Here is a 23,506-nt window from a genome sequence, read left to right as displayed (position 1 = left end):
TAGCAATAGGTATTGGAATACTTTTTTAATTATTAGTATTAGTGTTAGAGGTAGTAAGTGGTGGTGAATTATTAGAAAGTTCAATTTGTGTTGACTCTGCATTATTGAAAACATCATTATGTGAAGAATGGCCAGTAAATTTACTCGTTTGGATGTGATTCAAGATTAGCTAAATTTTGGTGTTATATATATACATATATATAAAAAGGGTCCATGAGATTGAAAAATGTCATATGAAAAGGGATCGACACTCATAGATTGTTGCTGATTAGATGTAGTAGTGGTTAAGGAGTCAGGTTCATGAGAAAAAGAAAAGTGATCTTCATAAATATAGTTATAAAAATCGAATTGGACTGGTCGACTTGACCAAAAAAATCAATGAACCGGATTCTAAACCAGTTTGATTTACTCCTTGGACCATTCAAAAAAGAGAACCGGGGTGAACCAATAAAAAACGGAGAAAACAGGTCAAAATCGATAAGAATTGTAGCCAAGGTTCAAACCAAGAACCTTAGTGTTGCAGCATCTTCCCCTTACCACTTAGTCATCATGCTTCTTATTATTATATATGACAAATAGTAATTATATAGTATACATTTAATTACATAATTTTATAGATACCTAATTTAATTTAATTTTGTAATCTTTATTTGTCAAATTAATTATATTTTAATTATGTATCACTATTTATATAAATATATATTTCACTAAAAATTTATTAATCTGCTTGATCTATTTCAATGCTAATATTATGATTAAGGTTATTTGTTTTTATGCTAGTGCTAAAATCTACTGATATTATAGTTAGATGATAGACTTTGTGAATTAATCATTACTTTTATTGCGTCAAATTAAGATACTATTGTAGTAGTACTGACAAAATTTATATTTTTTTATATTAGTTATTTTTAGAATTTGAGATTTGATTCTTTATAAAATGTTAGTGAAGATATGTATTTCAAATTTTAGTTTAAATTTTTTACTATTTTATATTTTTTATTTACGTGAGACTAGTTTTACCGGTTCAACCAGTAATTTATCGGTTGAATCAATAAACCAGTGAACCAGTAGCTTGATTGGTTCGATCACCGGTTCGATTCTGACAACTATATTCATAAAAATGTACATGTCTTAAAACAAAAATTTGTCTAGTTTGTAAGTCCATGAGTACATAACGTTTGACACCCTCCCTGAATCCAAAAAATACTTATTTTCGAGCTCTTGAATCAGGTTTTGATCTATTTGAGGTGATGATGCTAGCATAAGCTAAGCAACCAAATACTCTAAGAGTCGAGATATTATGTAAGATTTGAAATGGTGATTGATTGTTTAGAAAAATGCTTGAAACTCGATTTATGACATAAACTACATGAAAGATAGCAAAATTCTAATATCATTTTGGGATTCCAAATTGAAGGAACAAACTGCTTGTGGCAGCTAATATATGTTGATGTTTTCTCTCAAAAATTTCATTTTGTTGAGGGGTCTCAACACAAGAAGTTTGGTGTATTATCCCAGTTTCAGCATAGTATATTTTCATTGAAAATTCTGGTCTATTATCTATTCTAATGTACTTTACTTGGCTGCTGAACTGAGTTTTTGCAAATTGAACAAAATTTTTTACTATTGTGCTAGCTTTAGCTTTGGTTTTCATTAAATGAGTCCAAGTGAATTTAGATTTGTCATTCACTATTGTTAGAAAGTATCTGTGGCTAGCAACTGAGGGAATTACAAGAGGTTCTCAGATATCAATATGAAGAAGTTCAAATATGCTTGCTGAAATAATATTGCTATTTGAAAAATTCAATTTCTTTTGCTTTGAAAAATGGCATGTATCACATGGATTAATTTTTGTATTACAATCTATAAAAGAAAAAATAGATTTCATTACATGGAGTCTTTCAAAAGGTAAATATCCTAACTGAAAATGTCAAAGATTTATTCCTTTATTTCTGACTTTGGCAAGGTAAGAATGCTTGCTGTTTGTGCAAAGTTGGGCCTCATTGCTTCATTGTTCAGTGTATAAAGTCCCTCACAAGCTCTAGCTACTTCAATCATTTTTTTCAAGTTAAAATCATGTATCTTACATTTTTTGTCATCAAAATTCATATGACAATGCAGATGTGATGTGGCCTTGGAAACATAAGTTAGTTTGAAATTAAAAAAAGGGATGTATAATACATCAACAAGGTAAAGTTCATTTGTAAATATGATAGTTCTAGCAATTTTACAAGGATTGGAGCTATCTCATGATATGTATGAAAGTTATTGAGTGAGTAAGACACATGGTCAATTTCCCTGTGTCCATTACCCATGATGTAAACTTCTTAAGAAACATTTAATGCGAAAATGTTTGATGTGAAATGCATAATATGTACTAACTTACTTGGATGAGGTGTTGGCAAAGACTCTTTGTGAGGATCAACACTATGACTTGGGTTTTGCACTTCCTTATTGAGAAGTGCTAATAAGACTGATTTTTGTTCAGATGTGAAATCAAAACTTGTTACATCACTATCTTTCCCACTGTAAGGGTTCCTTAGATTCTCATTGCTTTCTTCAGATTCAGTTGCACTCATGTTAGTGAATGCTGTGTTATATCTTTGCTTAAGATGTAGTGACAATCCATGCTTTTTGTAGCATGTATAAACATGTCCCATCTTGACACAATATGAGCATTGCATCTCGCCTCTTCCTCTCTGTCCTCTTCCAAAGCCTGGATTTTTGCCTCCTCTGTCCCTCTCTCTCCCTCTGCCTTGAGAGACCTTTGCAGTGTTCAAGAGAGGTGGCAGGTTGAGTGATTGTCTGAGCTATCATTTTTTGTTTTGAGACAAAATCTAGACTTTGAAACTGTCTTTCTTATTGTGTGACAAGAGAGAAAACAATGTTGACATTTGGGAATAGATCCATAAGTATGACTTGTGACCTAACTCCAGTATATTGTTCATTCAATCCTCTAAGAAATCAAGTAACCTGATCTTCAGTTCTAAAGTTTCTTATGACTCCTAGTCCACAATTGTAATTTCTTCCACACTCACATGATGGAATTGCTCTAAAGCTATCCAGATCTTTTCATATCGTCTTCAATTTCGTGAAGTACACGTCACACTCATGTCTCCCTGCTTAGTCGCATATAACTCTTCTTGTAGCTTAGCAATTTGAAAGCGGTGACGAATGGATTTTTGATGGTTTAGAATTCACAAATGAATTCTCGTTGCAAGTATAGTTTCTAAACCAACAATAATCCTTTTCATACAAAAAGTTGTTTGTCACTAAAACAAACCCCTAAATTTATAAACCGAAGTATTCAAACCTCGGGTCGTTCTCCCTAGGAATTACAATAAAGTGTCTTGTTATTGGTTTGAGTTGTTTTTGGGGTTTTGATAAGAGGCATGAAAGATAAATGGCAAGAAAGTAAACTAAGGCCTAAAAAGGTCTTGGCAAGGGTTGGTAGTCAAGGATCGCTATCCTAATCACTAACCACAATATGAGAATTGGCAAGGATTAATCCCATTAAATCATCCTCTAACTAGTAGTAAAGGAAAGCCAAATGAGCTATATCAATCCTAGTCCATAAGTCCTAACTCTCCACCAATTCAATTAGTGAGAACTAGAGTCAATGGCTCCCAATCATCAATCACTTGGACATTAGTAACTCAAGAGTTCCTAAGTTACCTTTCCAAGCCAAGAGTATAAAATTCTACTCTAAAATCCAACCAAGCATTTCATCAAACACTTGGAAGGCATAAAAGGAAAGCATAGTAAATTGCAAGAAAAGTAAATCTACACTACTCACTTACAAGGAATTAACAACAACAAATCAAAAGAAACACATTTATTAAGAAGTACCTCTTATTGAATTGAAAGAATGTAGAAGGAGCAATTCTAGATCTACAACAAAATATAAGAACAACATAAAGGAAATTACAATAAAAGAATGGAAGAAGAATGAATGTAACAACAAAGAATTGAAAGGTAGAAGTAGAAGAAAGCAAAGATTAAAACCTAGATCTAAGATTATTGAACTAAACCTAATCCTAATTCTAGAGAGAAGTGAGAGCTTCTCTCTCTAGAAACTAACTCTCACTAATCCTAATGAGTGTGATGAATGGAATGAGTTGGAATCCCCCTTTGCTCTTCAATCCTTGGCTTTAAATAGCATCTTTGGCGCCAAAGTTGGTTGGAATTGGGCCCCACAACCCTTGAGAATTCGTTGGTCACGTTTTCATTAAAAAACCATAAACCAACACCGACGCGTACGCGCACAGCACGCGTACGCGTCCATGGGGTGATTCGCAGGTGCGCGCCAGCGCCAGGTGCGCGTGTGCGTCCATGGGCGAGTTCAACTTCTTTGACTTTTCATGATTTCTCCACTTTGCATGCTTTCCCTCTTCACTCCTTTGATCCATTCCTAGCCTCTTCAATCTGAAATCACTAACAAACATATCAAGGCATCTAGTGGAATCAAAAGGAGATTAAAACCATCAAATTAAGGGTCTAAAAGCATGTTTTCACATCTAAGCACAAATAAGGAGACAATCACAAAACCATGCTATTTCAATGGATAAATGAGGGTAAAAGGTATTAAAATCTCTTAGAATCAATGCAAGACAAACCGTCAAAATGGGGTTTGTCAACCTCCCCACACTTAAACCAAGCATGTCCTCATGCTTAAACCAAAAATGAAGTAAGGGTGTGACATTTATTCAATGGAAACTAACTAAATGCAATCTACCTATATGCAACTATCTAAATGAATGCAATTGCTTGGTCAAAATAAATCAATTCCCAAGATGCATATATGCATAAGGGCTAAGGACTAGCAAGTCTAATCCACAATCGAATTGAGTTATTAAATATTTTTACAAACTTGCATGAAAAGATGATGATTGTAGGTGGAAGCATGTAATTGAGCATCGAACCCTCACCGGTAGTGTTTGCACTCTATTCGCTCTAGTGTTTAGGGTTGATTCTCTCAATTCTCTCCTAATCATGCTTTCTAAGATTTGTTTTTCTTCTAACAATCGACATATATTTCATGCATGCATACATATATCATGAGGTCTTTTCATAGGTTGTAATGGGGCTAGGGTCAAGGTAGGATGCATATTTGGTCACGTGGACTTGAAATTTGAATCTTTGATAAGCTTAAACTTCCCACCTAACCTATGACATCCTATACAATTAAATTCCAACCTAACTACCCATTTTTCACTCTTTCACATACTCATGTATTCTTTTTTTTTTTAATTTCACAACGCCTATGCATTGATTTTATTGGACTATACTTTGATTTGGGGCATTTTGTCCCCTTTTTATTCCTTTCTTTTTTTTTTCTTTTTCTTTCTTTTTCTATTTATTTTTTTTTCATATTGTTTTTTTTCCTTTTTCTTTTTTTTTTCTTTTGTTTTTCTCATTTTTTTTTCTTTCTATATACAAGAGCATCAATGCATAAGGTTTTACATTTGATCAATACATGAGTATGTACCCAATTCCCAATATTTTCAATAACAATACAAAACTACCATTTTATTCACCCAATGTCCCAAGGTTCCCACACTTAAATGATACTCACACACTCTAGCCTAAGCTAATCAAAGATCCAAATAAGGACATTTATTGTTTTTCGCTTTAAGGCTTGTAATGTGCCAAAATTAAAGAACCAAGTGGGTTAATCGTAGGCTCAAATTGGCTAACAAAGGAAGATAAAAGGTAAGGCTATTTGGGTAAGTGAGTTAAATGAAATGATGGCCTCAATCATATAAATGCATGTATACACAAAATAATGGACATAAAGAATCAAACAAATCAAAGATTACAATCATAAAAAGAGAATAATGCACACAAGAAGGAAAATAAGTGGTTATAAGATGTAACCACACCATTAGGCTCAAATCTCACTTGCTTGTGTTCTTAGCTCAAAACATGATCCATAATATATATAATTCAAGCAAGTTTTATGAAAAGTTTTTTTTTTTACTCAAATCAATTAAGGTGCCCTATAGATAGAAATCTTGAAAATTTTCATTATTTTGACTAAGCTTATTGTGTATACATATGCAAAAATAAGAAAATGCAAGTAAAATCCATAAAATCCTAGAATGAAATGCAAAAGTGTTGGGATTAGAAATTTGTCACCCAAAATCGCCGATCGGTCGGACGACCTCCCCACACTTAAAAGTTTGCACCGTCCTCGGTGCACTCAAAGATGAGCAAGGGGGTACGACGACTCTCCGGATTGCTACGTGTTCTTAGTCTTGCTTCCGTTATTGCTTGTGGTGCATTCATCATGAAAAACAAAAATATAACACCATAAGGTAGGGTAATACAAAAGCAAGGAAGCATAATTGTTGGAATGAGGTAAATCACTAGAATTGAGTGAGTGAATTAGTGTGGCATTAATGACAAATAAGTGTGTGAAATCTAAATTGCGCGGTTTAGAACACACATTAGCATAAAAGAGCTATGTCACAAAAGAAGTATGCACTTTACTCATTCTACTATGCTTGAGATGCTTTAAGTGAACTTGTAAGGTAAAACAAGCATTAAAGAAGCATGAAAGCATTCAAGCCAAACACATATGGATGCATATAATCATGAAATACAATGCATTAAGGTAAATGCACAACATCATCCATCAAGAGGTTGCCTAATCACGAAATAAGGCTCAAATCACATGGTGGCCAAATCATGTAATTCAAGAAGAGTTACAAGCTCGAAGGCAATTCTCATCACTTGGTATTTTTCAAAAGATAAGCATGAAAAACTCAAGACCAAGTAGCAAAATATAACCTCAATCATAGGATCCAACAAAGATTATCTAAAAACATTAATGCTAAATTAGCATTTAGGCAATGAGGGGGAAGTAATGCATAGTAAACAAAGTCAATAATCCAACACTTGTAATGAAAAGAGAGAAAATAAAATGAAAACTAAACTAAAGCTAACTAATCAACTAACTAACTAACTAACTAATTAACTAACTAACTAAAATAAATGGTTATCAATGGTGTTTGGAAGTTTTGGATGAGGGGTAGGAGGAGGAAAAAAAGAAAGGAGGAGGAAAGAAATAGAAAAAAGAGAAGAAAAGAAATGTGGTGAAGGAAGGAAATCCACGCGTACGCGCGCATGCCGCGCGCGCGCGGATGGTTTATTTCGAGAGTGGCGCGTACGCGTCATGTGCGCATGCGCGCAAGTGGGGTTGTGCCAAAGGCACAACGTTGGCGTGGCGTAGGCATAACTCTCTGGAAAATGTATGGAATGTGGAACTTCTCAATCCACGCGTACGCACGCATGGCGCGCGTGCGTGGATGGTCCAAAATGCATGATGTGCGCGTACGCGTGAAGTGCGCGTACGCGTGGATGGTGCTTTGTTTTTCAAAAAAAAATTTTTGCTATGTTTTTGCACCAATCCAAGCATTCTAAACCTCCAAGCATCTACCAAAATACCATAAAACCTTATTTGACATGATAAAATACTAATTAAACTCAACCAACTAATCTAAACATGAAATTAAACTAGTTCTACCAATATGTACAAAAAAGAAAATGAAAAGATTTTACCATGGTGGGTTGTCTCCCACCTAGCACTTTTGTTTATTGTCCTTAAGTTGGACTTATGGGGAGCTTCTCTCAAGGTGGCTTGTGCTTGTACTCATCTTGGAACTTCCACCAATGCTTGGACTTCCAATAAGCTCCATCATTCAAGATTAATATCTCCAAGCTTTGATGTAGTTCTTCACAAACCATGGGCTCCCAATGTTGATCCTTATGTGTTCCCGGATCCCATATTTTGTCTTCACACCCATCTCCAAGTTGATTATTATTAATCCATGTGGGTGGTGAGCAAGGTGAATTCTCAATAGAGTGACCAAACATCCTTCTAGACCCAAGCAATCTAGTTCTACACCAACTCTTACAATTAAGCTTTGAGTATGCAACCATGATGAACCTAGAATGATATTTCAAACCACTAACCATTTCCTTTTTACTCTTAAAGCCACAAATATATCTAAGTTGACCATCCGTCTCAAGCAAACCATATTCAAGGGGAATAATAAAGCTTAAGTATAAAGAATTTACCCACTTGAATGAAAAGTTAGATGGTGGTGGCTTGGGGAGAGGTATCTCCAATGTGCTAGCGAGCTCTACTCCCTTGTATTCTTCCTTGTCAACTTCCACCTCTTCATAAACTTCTTCATTCCCAATCCTTTGTTCATCAACTTCCTCTAACTCTTCTCCATCACTCAAGTCATAAATGGGAGGTTGAGAGAAATCTACCTCCATATCACTTTCAAATTTATTGGGAGAAGGTTCTTCAAATTCGAAGGATTCTTCACCAAGAAGATTGGATGCATGATCTTCATCACCAAGGAAACTCAATTCTTGCTTCATTCCTTCCAAGTCTTCATTAAAAAATTGTTTTGGAGATTGTGCACTTTCCTCCTCAACATCAAATTCAATCTTCTTGGAGGGGTTTTCTTCAATTCTAAGTTCCCAAGGGGGTTCCGCATCTCCTAAGTCTTCAACCACTTCTTCCTCTTCTTCAATGACCATAGGTTCCTCCAATTGTTCTAACACAAAGTAGCATTCCTCATTCTCCACCGGAGTTTCCAATCTCTCCTTCATGCTATGCTTTTCAATTGATTCTCCACATGTAACCATGGGAGTGCCTTGAGTACTCAAATATTGGAAGACTAAATTACTTACTACCTTGGTCAAAGTAGCCATAAATTCTAGTGTCTCCCTTTGCATTTCTCCTTGCCCTTGAAGTATAAGGCTAAGGATTTCATCCATTGAAGATTGGAGTGGATAAGAGGGTTCATTGTCTTGGAGGAAGGGTTCATTATAGGAAGGTGGTTCTTCTTGGTAAGGTGGTGGTGTGTATTGAGGTGGTTCTTGGGAGTAGTAATCTTGGAATTGTGGTTCCACGTATGGCTCATATGGTTCAAAAGGTGGTTGGTGTAGTGGATATGAATCATGGTCATATGGAGGTGTTTGGTGAAAATAGACTTGAGAGTGTGGTTGAGGCTCATGTTGAGGATATGACTCATAGGCATATGGTGGTGGTTCTTGAAAGTCACAAGGAGATTCACCATAGCCATTGGATTGGTGTGCATCATGGAATGGCTCTTCTTCATAGTGCATTGGTGGGGGTTGTTGCCATGAGGATTGATCATAAGCATATGGTTCCTCCCACCTTTGATTATCCCATCCTTGATACATATCTCCATTATAGTCCTCATCACCTACAACATAGTTGTAATCACACTCATAGCCAAAATGAGAATTCATGGTAGCAAGAGCAAATAAGAAACAAAAACTAATAAGAAATAATGAAACAAAATACTAAGACTAGCAAAAACTAACAAGCAATCCAAAAAAAATCAAGTTATTCACAATATTCACATATATACAATAACCAATAACACAACACCATTGCAACTCCCCGGCAACGGCGCCATTTTGACGATTGGATTTTTGACGGTATAGAATTTCACTATTGAAGTCTCGTTGCAAGTATAGTTTCTAAACCAATCAAAAATCCTTTCATACAAAAGATTGTTTGTCACAAGTAACAAACCCCTAATTTTATAAACCGAAGTATTCAAACCTCGGGTCGTTCTCCCTAGGAATTGTAATGAAGTGTCTTGTTATTGGTTGTGAATTATATTTGGGGTTTTTTAGCTTTTGGACAAGAAATATAAATGACAAAGAAAGTAAACTAACAACTAACAAAGCTCTTGGCAAGATATGAGAACTAGAAGTCCTATCCTAATTATCCTCCTCAATTGTGATAACAAATTGTCCATTACTCCCACTTAGTTAACCTCTAACTATGGAGGAAAGTCAAGTGGATGAATCAATTTGATCCCTCAAGTCCTAATCAACTCCTAAAGGAAAGACTAGCTTTAGAGGCATTCAAATTAATTAGCAACTTCTAATCATCAATCAACAAAGGAATTAGATAATTCAAGTGTCACTAATCACTCTACCTATGCCAAGAGGAACAAAACCTACACTAAAATCCAACCAAGCATTTCATCAAACACTTGGAAGGCATGAAAGAAAAGCATAGTAAATTGATAACAAGAATAGAATCTAACAACAATTATTGCAAAGAATTAATAACAACAATCAAAAGAAACGCATTTATTATGAATTACCTTGAATTGAATTGGAAGAAAGTAGAAGAAACAAAAGTAGATCTACAACAAAAACACAAGAACAACATAAAGGAAATTACAACAAAAGAATAGAGGAAGATGAATGTAACAACAAAGAAATTGAAAGGTAGAAGTAGAAGAAAGTAAAGACTAAAACCTAGATCTAAGAACTAATCCTAATCCTAATCCTAGAGAGAAGTGAGAGCTTCTCTCTCTAGAAACTACTTCTAAACTAAACTATGACTAATGGTAACTAACTTCTAAAGTATGTGAGTATATGAAAGTATGTTGATTCCCCTTCAATTCTTGGCTTAAATAGCATCAGAAATGAGTTGGATTGGGCCCACAAGGCTTCTAAAATCGCTGGCCACATGTTGCTTTAAGTGAACTAGGTGGCAGCAACGGCGCGTGCGCGTACTTTGCGCGTGCGCGCCACCATACGTGTAGCAACTATGGCAAATCTTATATCGTTTCGAAGCCCCGGATGTTAGCTTTCTAACCCAACTGGAACCGCATCATTTGGACCTCTGTAGCTCAAGTTATGGTCGTTTAAGTGCGAAGAGGTCGGCTTGACAGCTTTCCGGTTCTTTCATTTCTTCATGAGTTCTCCAACTTTTCATGCTTCTTTCTTCATTCCCTTGATCCAATCTTTGCCTTCTAAATCTGAAATCACTTAGCAAACATATCAAGGCATCTAATGGAATCAAGGTGAATTAAATTTATTCATTTTAAGACCTAAAAAGCATGTTTTCCCTCTTAAGCACAATTAAAGGAGAATATACAAAACCATGCTATTTCAATGGATAAATATGAGTAAAAGGTTATAAAATCCCCTAAAATCAATACAAGATAAACCGTCAAATTGGGATTTGTCAAGCGGTCACCTTGGTAATACCTATATTTTAGGTTTTTTCAAAGATCCAGTGCTATAATTCTAGCTCACACTTTTGAAAATGTCAGGCTCTAGTGAACGATTGATCTATGCAACTACATATATGTTACATTGTTCCCACGCCTCAAATAGAGAATCTTACTTTTCTGGCTTATTTAAGCTTACCATCAATAAACCTAAGTTTGTTCTTTGATTTTAGAGCAAAATTTATAGCTCTACTTCAATCTCCATTGTTCCTTCCATTTAGAATTTCATGAGTTATGGATATACCTAGATTTTCGGAGGGATGTAAGTAAAAAGGACTCGTAGGATTTTGGCTTAGTTCTTCGTTGCTTTTGTTTATGTGCGCTTGAATTACAGAAAGTTGATTCAAAAATACTGAAATTACTTGAAGATCGAGGTTCTCCAATGGTGATCGTGCCTCTAGTTGTGCGATTCTGCGAATTGGTTCCATCACTGCACGCTAACTAGCGATTTAGAACTTACATTTATGATTATCAAGTCTGAATGATTAAGCCCCTTCTTCAATTCAATCCCTTGGTGCATTCTTTGATCTCTACATTCACCACACCATGTGAAAGAAGGTGAGCGAAGCAGAGAGAACACATGCTAATAGAGAGAATTGAGAGAAGAAATGGAATAGGCATAAACTCTATCTACAGTGAAAGAACTCAACTAACTATCGCTATGGAAACAAGCTTATATAGTGCTAATTCAATTCTAACTAACTACTTCCAGATGGCAATAATAGTAACAAACTCAATAACTAATCTACTTAAGTTATATTCTGTTGTGTGTTGCTGCATGATATGCATATGAGTTTGCATAAGATTCTCTATCAAGTAACTATTTATTCTTAAAAATTACTCATTTTGTCGCCTCTTTTCTTCCATCATTTGTTTAACCTCTGCCTATCTGCTTCATCTAATTCGACCCAAGGTGATATTTACCAAGACGATGTTGCTCTTCACTAATGACACTAGTATTTTTTTGTACATTAAATAGATTGAAATAATTATTTATATCTAAGTATATTGTCATTATGAAGAATTTCAACCGCAAACATCCAATTTTTATTGTGGTCACAAGTTCTCTCCTTAATAGCACCTCTTTTTTCAAGTTAATAATGAAAGAAAAAATATATTAAGGGATTAGAAGTACAACATAGACAAGAGTTCAAGAAATAGAATGCATGGAAATAGAAGAACCAAAATTTTGAAGAAATAAATGCTGAAAAAAGTTAAATTTATTAGACAAACAATTAAGATAACTCAAATACTAACCTTATAGATTGGCATAAAAATTGACTTTATCATATCACCAACTACAGTGAGATATTCTTTAGTTTGCATGTATAGCATTAGGGTGGGAGAGAGAGAGGTGAGAGCAGATAAAGCAGACAGAAAGAGGAGGACAAATGTCGGGATGACAACATACATCTTACTTGCGGTATCCAATTTTATCTAATTTGATCGGGTAGAGTTGTCAACTCGATCATTCACACCATATAAATGTATATGTTATAAAAATATGTTATAGGTAGGTGTTGAACTAAGGACCTCTTAATACAAAAAATCTTTATTATTAAACCAAGATCATAAGTTAATAATTTAACATTTTTATTTATATAAAAACTAATTCTATTATAGTAATATATAAATACAACATAATATCACAATATTTTATTTGTATTGTGTTATTACTTTAAACAAAAACTTCTATATAGAATTGAACATTTGATGGTTATGTTAATTATGGGACTATTGTGCCGAGATGATTATGTTGTTTGTATTGAATTTTAATTTGCATGCTCATTCGATTATATAATAACATTGCATATTTGTAAAAAATTCACGATAGAATCGGATACCTACATATTGACCACATATAGGGTTAGGGTTAGGTTGTTTTTAATCCGCAAATAAAATAGAGTTAAATTTTAATAATAAATTTAACCTGCAAATAGGACTAGAATTAGGTTCAAATCCTATCCTACCTTACTCATTATCACTTCTAGACAAGTGAAAAGGTTAATTTTATCTTTATAAAAATAAAAAAAGATAGATAATTAGAGATTCAAAAAAATTAAGGTATCTTCAATTTAAGAACGAAATATTTTGTTATACCGAATATTTTTGTTATAATAGGGGCTAATTAAAAAAAAAATTAAAAATTTAATTAAAAAAAATATAAAAACTAAATTAAAAATTTACCAAAATTATAAGACTAATAGAAAAATTAAAGTTTATTTTTTAATAGATTTAATTAATGACCTTCAATGAATCCTTACCCTAAATAGCAATGAGCATGAAGCACCATTTTGAAAAGGATCCATACTAGACAAGCTACTTCACTTACCAGAAGAGTGCACAAAAGTGCCAGGGAAACACAGATCAGCACCAGATCAGAACCACATCGCAGACGCAGAAAGCAGCAAAGAATTCATGAATTTTCAGCCTTCACAAGTAAAGAAGAAGAAAAGAAGCACATATTAATTTTCATTTTCTTTTTGTTTTTTCAAAGAAATAAAAGAAAGAGTGATGGATAGGGAAATAGAGAGGTTCCTGAAGAGGCTATCGTTCGTGGCCATAGCAATAGCTTCCACCACTCTCATACTTCTCTTCCTCCAAACCCCCGACACGTGTGTCCCTTCCGACGCCCCACTCAAACCCCACCTTCGGTTCCCCAAATCCACCTGCGATTTTACCACGCGCATCCACGCGCCGCTCCATAAGAAGAACCAGCGCCTCTGGTCCACGCGTGACTGGAACTCCAAGGTTCAGTCCTTCTCCGCCGTCTTCCTCCCGCTTCGCCGCCTCGGCATCCTCGCCAACCACTCCAAGGTTCTCTGCGTCTCAGCCGGCGCCGGCCACGAGGTCGCCGCACTCTCCGGTTCCGGCGTCGAGGACGTCACCGGTGTGGAGCTCGTCGATTCGCCGCCGCTCGTCCAGCGCGCTGATCCGCACAACCTGCCGTTCTTCGACGGTGCGTTCGACCTCACGTTCTCCGCAAGGCTTGATGAGGCGCTGTTCCCGGCGAGGTTCGCGGCGGAGATGGAGCGCACTGTCAGGTCCGGCGGTTCGTGTGTTGTCGCCGTCGCGGAGTGCGGGGACGATGAGGTGAGGGAGGTCGTTGGTCTGTTCAGGAAATCGAGGTTTGTTAGTTCCAGTAATGTTAGCTTGATTGGAATGAGAATGACAAGTATTGTTATGAGAACTAGTAAATCTTCTTGATTAATGCTTAATTTTTCATTATTTTTTCCTTCAAATTTTGTATATTTGGTTTCATGTGTTTTTGTACATGTCTTTCTGAATTTATATCTATAATTGTAGGTGTTGATGTTGTACTGTAAATTATGCATGGGGTTCAATTAATCAATTCTAGTGATTTGAATCAAATATTGTTCAGATTTTTAGGGTAATTAGCTTGTGAATTTAGGGCCTTGTAACACAATGGTTCTGTATTTTGAAATAGGGTCTTGGTTTTCTTGTGATTTGTGGGATCTGATGCAAGTGTTATAGTTATTAGCGAGGAGGTAGAAGTAGGATAGGTAAAATCTTATGAGATCTTAGTCTACATTTCTTTACAATGGTGTCACTCTCCATGAAGGGAGAGGAAACTTGAGGAAGAAGAAAAGAGCTTGAGATTCTGGAGTAGTGTGTTATTGCAGAAATGAACAATCCAGCTCTCCGAATTCTGTGGTGTACATTGTTTATATACTCTCTAGATGAGTTACATAAACAACTAACTATAACTAGTTCTAAGCTCTATCGACTATCATAACACAGTAGCTAATGAGTAACTACTTTTAACTACCACATCTTTGTGCAATTGAGTTATGAAACAAAAATGTGGACAGTTGGTTAAGATTATTTTTGTGCATTCACTTTGATAAATTCCTTTTGTAGTTATAAGATGGAAATTTGGTGTTGATTGCTTATAAAAAAAAAGAATAAACTAATCATGTTGATTTGCTTTATTATTTCCTATTTCAGTTTCTGTAGCAGTGTTTGAATGGACTGTGCATCATACTCGATAATATTATAGGGCAAACTTATAAACGTGAACCTATTGTCCTGGTCCTGATTGGTTTATGAAATGCATGTAAAGCTCTTGTTCTGTATGAGTCATGAGCTTATGTTGTGACCTTCTGGATTATATGAATAATACAATTTTTTTTTTCTTTTAAAGAGTAAGATGGAGGTCTTTCTTATACTAAGTTGATATGAACCCATGGGTTTCCATTGTATGTTCTAGAAGGAAGTTCAGTGAGTAACTAAATTAGGACGATCGGAAGAACTGTGTCCAGGGGACTCAAGTCCTAGTGTGCATAATAGAATCATGAGCTGGTGTGGTGGGAGGGAACAGAGAGAGTGGACATTGCGTGGTTCGGTAGAATCATAGATAGTGAATGTATGGGAAGGAAAAAAAGGTAGGCTGAATATTGGAACCAGGCCTGGAGAGATTGATCTGAGTAGTGCTCAGAACTTGTTTTCTTTTGTTTGTATGGATATCCATTCCTGTACTGATTCCTCACTAGAGCCAGATTCAGAAGAGTAATGTGTATGATCTTACGTTACTGTTACAATTCAATAAGGAATCTATTTTCAGTATTAGAAACAACAGACTAGAATAAAATGATGATTATTCAATGAGTGTATTGTCTGCTTGCTGCTGTAAAGAATTGATAACAAATTATGGCCGGTTGTGAATATTGAACACAATGCGATTTGAACTATCAAGGATCATATATTTATATTGAGGAAGTTACATTGCTGTTTATTTGTTAATTGAAAAATTGTCACACATTATATGATTTCAATGACTTGATTGACTGAACTGTGTTCGGATCATTTCAACACAATCTGTATCATTTGAATGTCTCTTCTCTGAAGCTGGGCTGGGCAGGGCAGGGCAGGACAGGGCAGTTTTATTTAGAGGAACCCTAATAGTAAAGTGCTTAGATCCAAATTTTGGTGTATGTATATGTAGTATTCTTTTGCAATAGGTCTTAATATTTCAAGAACACCTAATATACTGTATCAACTCGTGTGTGTGACTTGGTAAGTTGTCCAATATTTGCTGCTTTCATGATTTTGGAAGTGGAAAGTAGACTATGCTTCAAATTAAATGTTGTTGTTTAAGTTATTGTTAAGATTACTTCTATAGAAACTTAGGCATCTCTCTATTTGAACTAATTTATGAAAATCTTAAGAGGCGTTTTACACATATGAGAATTAATTAAGGGAGCTATAGTAATAATTCATATAGTTGAGTGAGAAGCAATATTGGAGGACCTTGAAGTTTCTTGCTTAGCAGTTGCTACGACCCCTTTTCCAGATTTTACAGCACCCATAGTCCGACTGAATAGCTTGTGTACAATGTAATACCTCGAATGAAAAAACAAAAGTCTGTGATAGCAAATCATTGATCTTAATCTTCAAGTAGTGGGATTTGGCAAGTATTCTAGCTGAGTAATATTAAGCTCCAAAAAACCCCGGGATTTACAAATTAGTCAAAAGTTAGAATCCCATAAGCTTCAATATCTTATGCCTTTCATGTCATCAGTTTTAAATATCTTCAAATCGGGCATCAACTTCTTTGAGAAAACTGTAGCCGATAGCTGAGTGATAACATAATTCTCAAGCATGGCATAGAGGTACTTGTCACATTCTATTTAGTAAATCAAAACACTTATAAAATGTTAGGGGTGATAGCAGAATGTAGTAAGTTCTAGAATATCGTTAAGAGTGATTGGTTAGGGAAGTTAGTTAAGAGTTTGTTATGACAGCTAGTGGTCTAACTTACTATAAATATCTTGTAAGGAACCTGCTGTAACCAACTAATCATTTGTAACTCTTAATAACAGTTTTCATAGCTCTCAATTCTCTCTCAGCTCTCCATTTCGATTGTTCTTCATCCTCTATATTCTTCTTCCCCCAACTTCTTCATTGCCTGATACCTTTCATGGTATCAGAGCTCTAAGTTCTGATCAATCATGGCAGCAAACATACCAATCGAAGTTCCTAGAGCTCAAACGAGCTCAACACCTAATTTCACTTCTTCTCCGATCTCTATGAAGCACAATGAGGACAATTTCCTTCAATGGAAAGATCAAGCAGGGTCAACAATCGAAGGGCATGATCTCGAGTCACATAACAGGAGAAGGTATACCAGACCATTCTGATGCATTGGGAGTGGCAAATCCAGAGTTCTTGCGATGGAAGAGACAAGATGCGTTGCTCAAGTTGTGGCTGTTGGCCTCAATGACAAAACCGTTCACCACGAGGATGGTATGGTGTGTATACACTTATCAGATTTGGAAAAGGTTAGAAGATCACTTTGCATCTCAAATTAGAGCTAAAATATGCAACTAAAGAGTAAATTGAGTAGCATTCGAATTGGAGGTTCAGTAAATGAATATGTCTTAGCGTTGAAGGAATGATAGATGCATTAGCATCAGTAGGTGAACCAATGAGAGAACAGATTATATTAATGCAATTCTTCATGGCTTAACAGAAGAGTATGCTCCATTAATCACTTCTGTAGTTGCCAGATTCACAAGTATATCTGTTGGAGAGTTAGAGGCATGGCTTCTTGCACATGAAAGCATGTTAGAGAGGTTTCGAAGGTCAAAGTCACCTATCTTAGCTAATACTGCTCAAAATTCACATAATTACAATATGAAAGGAGGTTTTATAGGAGGTTCTCAAGGTGGCTATAGAGGAGGGTAGATTAGGAGGCAGGTTCAATAGGTTGGATGATCAATTTTAGTATGGCTCTAGCTCGAGTTTTGAAGGAACTGAGGCATGATTTGGAAATGATGCAAGGTTTGGAGGATATGATGCACAGTTTGATAGTTGTCATGGAAGGTTCACTGGAGGTGGTTCAAGATTCAGTAGAGGAGGCAGATTTGCTATGGCAATGGAAAAAGAAGATTTCGTAATAGATCAGCAGGCAGGTTCAATAATGGAGCCAAGGTTATGTGTCAAGTGTGTGAAAAATTAGGACACACTGTTCTAAGGTGCTGGTATAGGTATGATGATTCTTATGATGAAAGAAGTAGTGCTCACAATAGTTCTAGTTCCAATTTCAGGTCTCAACAGAATTTGACTCAAATACAAGTGCCACAAGCACTACAAGCTAATCAAGCCAATATTGATAACACCATAGCTACACCAACAACAATTTATGATCAAAGTTGGTATCCTGACTCAGGTGCAACTCATCACATGATTCTAGACCCTCAAAATTTGATGGAAGGAGAGAATTATGAAGGCAACAACCAAGTTATCGTTGGCAATGGCTCAGGTTTGCATATCACCGCTGTTGGTAAAGCGTATTTTGAATCTGATTTGAACTCAGAGATTTTTATGCAAAAGTTACTTCATGTACTTGAGATAACAAAGAATCTGCTAAGTGTGTACAAGTTTTGCTGTGACAATAAAGTCTTTGAATGTCGTGCTGACAAATGTTATGTCAAATCTCAGAAAACTAGCGAATTAGTCCTACATGGAAGAGTAGCAAATGGAATGTATAAGTTTGAGAACTTCACAGTTCACACGCTCAATAAAGGTTGTTGCCTATCACACTACCTTGACTGCAGATGATAAATTTCTTCTCTGGCACTCCAGATTGGGACATGCAGCTCGTGCTATTGTTGCCTCAGTTTTAAAAGCTTGTAATATTTTAGTTGATGAGAACAAGTCTGTGTGTACGACTTGTATAGAAAAGTCTCATCAGTTGCCTTTTCCTGTATCCAACACTGTATATACTACATCTTTAGAACTTGTCCATTCAAATATATGTGGTCCAGCACCAACCTCAGATCTGAATGGCAACTATTACTTTGTGAATTTTATAGATGCTTACTCTCATTTCACTTGGTTGTATCTGATTAAAATAAATCTCAGCTCAAATGGTTGAATTGCAGCTTAATGCCAGGATCAAAATGTTTTAGTCTGATAATGCAGCTGAATATCTCAGTTTCTCTAAGGATTTCCAGGCTCAGGGAATCATTCACAGGTTCTCATGTCCATATGTTCATCAGCAGAATGGTTGTGCTGAAAGGAAGCATCGCCATGTAGTGGAAATGGGGCTTACTTTGCTGTCAGGTGCAGGCATGCCAATCACATATTGGGGGCAAGCTTTTACTACTGCAATTCAATTAATCAATACTTTTCCTACTCCAGTGTTGCATCATGTCTCTCGAACTGAAAAAACTGCTTGGGAAGGAGTCTTCTTATGAGAGCTCAAGAGTATTTGGGTGCTTGTGCTTTTCACATTTGAAGCCTTACAATAGGCACAAGCTGGACTTCGATCTGCTCCTTTTGTGTTCCTTGGCTATGGCACTGCTCACAAGGGATACACGTGCTTGACACAACAAGGAAAAATCATCATCACTAGGAATGTAGTGTTCGATGAAACATATTTTCCTTTCAAGAATGGTGACTTCTTGAACAAGAATCATGATATGTCTATGACTCATCTCAAATCAACTCCCATCATATCAATAATTCCAAAACTACCTCCTTCTGTACCAACAATTTCTATTGCTCCAATTCCATCCTCACATCACTCACAACCTGCTTCAAATCAGTCACAATTTGTTCCACCAAATCACCCTTTACATCCTACTCCACCTCATACAAACTCTCTGATCCTCGTCTCAGCCATCCCTAGCTCATGATTTTAATACAACCCACTCTACTGCTGTCAACAATTCATCTCCAGCCCTCACCCCCTTGGTGCCATCAGCTACATCCACCATTGTTCCAATTTCAGACTTTGAAATGGTCTTACCTTTCTCGGATCTTACACCACAGCAGACTAACACTCATTCAATGATTACCAGGAGTAAGGCTGGTATTTTCAAACCAAGGTGCCTTAATGCAGTGCTTGAGCCTAGAACTGTTAAGGAAGCTTTGCTGCAACCACAATGGAAAGTAGCCATGGATGCAGAATTTGATGCCTTACAAAGGAACCACACTTGGAAGCTAGTGCCATTACCACCAAGGAGAGATGTTAATGGGTGTTTCGTGCCAAGTGTAACTCTGATGGGACTCTTCAGAAGTATAAAGCACGGTTGGTGGCTCAGGGTTTTTCTCAAAGGCATGGCTTTGATTTCAATGAGACCTATAGCCTCGTGGTGAAACCAACCTCTATTCTCATGGTCTTGTCCATAGCATTAGTGAATTCTTGGTGCATTAAGCAATTAGATGTAAATAATACATTTTTGCATGGTGATCTTATTGAGGATGTGTATATGAAGCAACCTCAAGGCTATTCGGTTGGAGACTCAAATTTGGTTTGTAAACTAACCAAAGGTTGTATGACCTGAAGCAGGCTCTAAGGGCCTGGTACAGCAAGCTGTCCACAGTTCTGAGGCACTTGGGTTTTTCTTCCATAAAGTCTGATGTTTCTATATTCAGTAGATTTTGCAAAAGTTCAGAATTATTTGTGTATGTGTATGTTGATGAAATCATGATCACTGGAAGCTTAGAAAGAGAGATGGTTGAGGTTATCAAACAACTGAGTGTCAGGTACTCTTTGAAGGACATGGGTGATTTGCACTATTTCTTAGGCATTCAGGTAACAAAGGATGCAAATGGAGGGTTATTGTTAAGTAAGGAAAAGTATGCTACTGATATATTGATCAAGGTTGGCATGAAAGGATGTAGTTCTTATAAAACCCCTCTGCCGCCTTCAATGAAATTCTCAGCTCTTGGTGGTAGCGTTTTTGAAGCCCAAAGCTATATAGGTCTGTTGTTGACAGCCTTCAATACTTGACTGTACAAAGCCTAAGATCTCTTATTGTGTGAGCAAAGCCTCTCAATTTATGCAGTCTCCTCTAGATACTCACTGACAGCTAAGGGTGTTCAAGACCAACCCAGCTCGAAACCTGGCACGGACCCGATGCATATTTTGTCGAGTTCGGATTTGCCATTTCTATCCGGTATTATTTTCGGGTTGGGTTCAGGTTATGCTTTTGGTCACCTTGCCCGGCTTGAAGTTTTTTACAATAAAAATATATATTTTAGAGTGAAATTAGTAATATCATATTATACTTTTATACTTCAATTACTATTTTTTTTATTATATGGTATTATTTTTGTTTTAAAATAATTTATTTTGATATAAATATAATATAACATTTGTTAAATTTTATTTTTAAAAGTAAAATTTTGTTATTTTAATATATAAAATTTACAAATTTGTATATACTAATTTTATATCGGTTCGATTCGGTTTAACCCGGTTTATTTCGGGTCACTTTCAGGTCAGGTCAAAATGGACCCGGCCTCGCCCATGAACACCCCTACTGGCAGCTAATCAAGCGAATTTTGAGGTATATTAGTTGTACTTTGAGCTATGGACACTTACACAAGAATAGCACACTTGATCTTGCATATAGTGACTCTGATTGGGGTGGAGACCCTGATAATAGAAAGTCCAACGGTGGTTTTTGTGTGTTCTTGGGCAAGAATCTGGTTTTGTGGTCATCCAAGAAGCAAAGTGTAGTGGCAAGGTCCAACACTAAGGCTGAGTATCAGACCATGGCAGACCTTGTAGCTGAGCTCATTTGGGTGAAAAATCTCCTATGTGAGCTCAAGCATCCTGTTTTTGAACCTCCAATTATTTAATGTGACAATTTGAGTGTTATGTTATTGGCTGCTAATCCAATACTTCACTCAAAGTCCAAGTGTTTTGAAATTGATCTGCACTTTGTAAGGGTCTATGTGACGAAAGGTATAGTTAAGGTCAGTCATGTTCCAGGCTATGTTCAAATGGCTGACGATTTAACAAAAGCACTGCCTTCAGCAGCTTTTCTTCATTTTCGGTCAGCCCTTCAAATTACAGATGTAAATGTTGGTTTGGTTACTTTGGTATCAATGTTTTGGGGATATAATCCTTCGAAAAATTATGCTGTACATAAAAAATTTTGTCTACACCAAAAATTGTATTGTGCATCAAAATCTCTGTGCTTTAGTGTTTTGAACATTTATAGGAAAAAAAAATGATGACAACCAGAATGATGATGATGATAAAAGAGGACGAGGAGAAAAAGAAACGAAGAGACGAAATTAAATAACAAGACATTAGTGGTGACAGCACCGACGAAAGCAACGGTGACAACAGCGATGGTGGCAGCGATAACGACCATGTTGAAGCTTGGACGCTTTATTGAAAAGAATAGAAATCATATTCTTTCTTTTAGAAATTTGGAGAGAGGGGTTTCACGGGGACAAACTTTTTGTTTTTGGAAAGAATTAAGTTTCGTGGAGATATCTTAATCCAAACACAATATTAGATGTTAATGGTCCAAATAAAAAACATATAAAATAATTTTACAAAGTGTTTTTTTTTAATCTCCTTCTCGATCATTTCTTCCATGATAATACTTCTGCAACTACTATCAATAACACCAAGAATACTATTAGTGGCAGCACCACCATTGTTCCCTTTTTTTTTCCAAGATTGTTTTTGTTGTTATATATCCAAACTTTGAGAACACCATGATCAACACTAACCTCACCACAAAACCACGAATTCATCATCTCTCTTCTGCATTCTTTGTTGGAGATGCTTAAGCTGCGGTGGCAAAAATTGGTGTCGCGGTGCTTGACAACATGTGAGATTCTACTGAAGGTGGTAATAATAGGGGTGGCAACGGGGCGGGTAGGGGCGGGTTTTTGCTCTATCCGATCCCGTCCCGCCGTACAACAATCCGCATAGAACCTGCCTCGCTTCTATCTGTGGGTAGTAAAATGTTGAACCCTAACTCGCCCCTGCGGGTACCTGCCCCGCCCCTATAATTATTAAAATCCAATAAATAAAATAAAAGGAAAAACAACCATTTGTACCTATGAACTTTATGAACGCTGACAAAAGTACACATTAAAGAAGGAAACTAACGTTGTATCCATCAAAGATGGATTCCGTATGATAAAAGTACCCAAATCTAAAATTTATGTTGATTTTTTAATAAAATTCCAAAATTACCCCCACCATTATCTTCAACCCCTCCTCTCTTCTTTCCCAAATCTCAAACACCTCCATTGCCTAAAAACCCTAATCTCAATACCTAAAATCCCAAATTATCATTTCCCAACCCTAATCTCAATACCTCTTTTAGCAAATTTCAACCCTCTCTTTATTTTTTTCATCAATTTTATCACTTGTTTGGGATAAGAAGAGACAAAGAACAACAACACAAACAAGAAAATTCAAACTATAGAGACTCCAGAAGCATGAAATTCTCTTCATCTTCTTCTACTACTTCTGCTGCTAAGAGAAATTCAAGTAATTCTAGAGTTCTGTGTCACAATTCAGCTACCATTCCACCCAATATTTCTCCAGCTGAAGCAGCTTGGTTGCAATCTTTTTACATAATCAATGAAGAAGCAGAACAAGCATGCCATTGCTGTTGCTGCTGCTACTGCAGCTG

General features: G+C 36.2%; 1 protein-coding gene across 1 annotated transcript; it reads left to right on the top strand.

Moving 5' to 3' along the window:
• The first annotated feature begins 13,399 nt into the window (after positions 1-13,399).
• On the top strand, positions 13,400-21,981 carry LOC130970541 (uncharacterized). Its single transcript, XM_057896657.1, has 2 exons — positions 13,400-21,013; positions 21,338-21,981. Exon 1 carries the CDS (start codon positions 13,599-13,601, stop codon positions 14,289-14,291), a length of 693 nt encoding a protein of 230 aa, XP_057752640.1. The 5' UTR covers positions 13,400-13,598; the 3' UTR covers positions 14,292-21,013; positions 21,338-21,981.
• The last annotated feature ends 1,525 nt before the right edge of the window (positions 21,982-23,506 follow it).

Source organism: Arachis stenosperma, chromosome 3, assembly GCF_014773155.1.
Source record: "Arachis stenosperma cultivar V10309 chromosome 3, arast.V10309.gnm1.PFL2, whole genome shotgun sequence".
NCBI lineage: Eukaryota > Viridiplantae > Streptophyta > Magnoliopsida > Fabales > Fabaceae > Arachis > Arachis stenosperma.
Note: the sequence above shows the minus strand (reverse complement) of the source record. Positions and strands in the feature narration are given on the sequence as shown.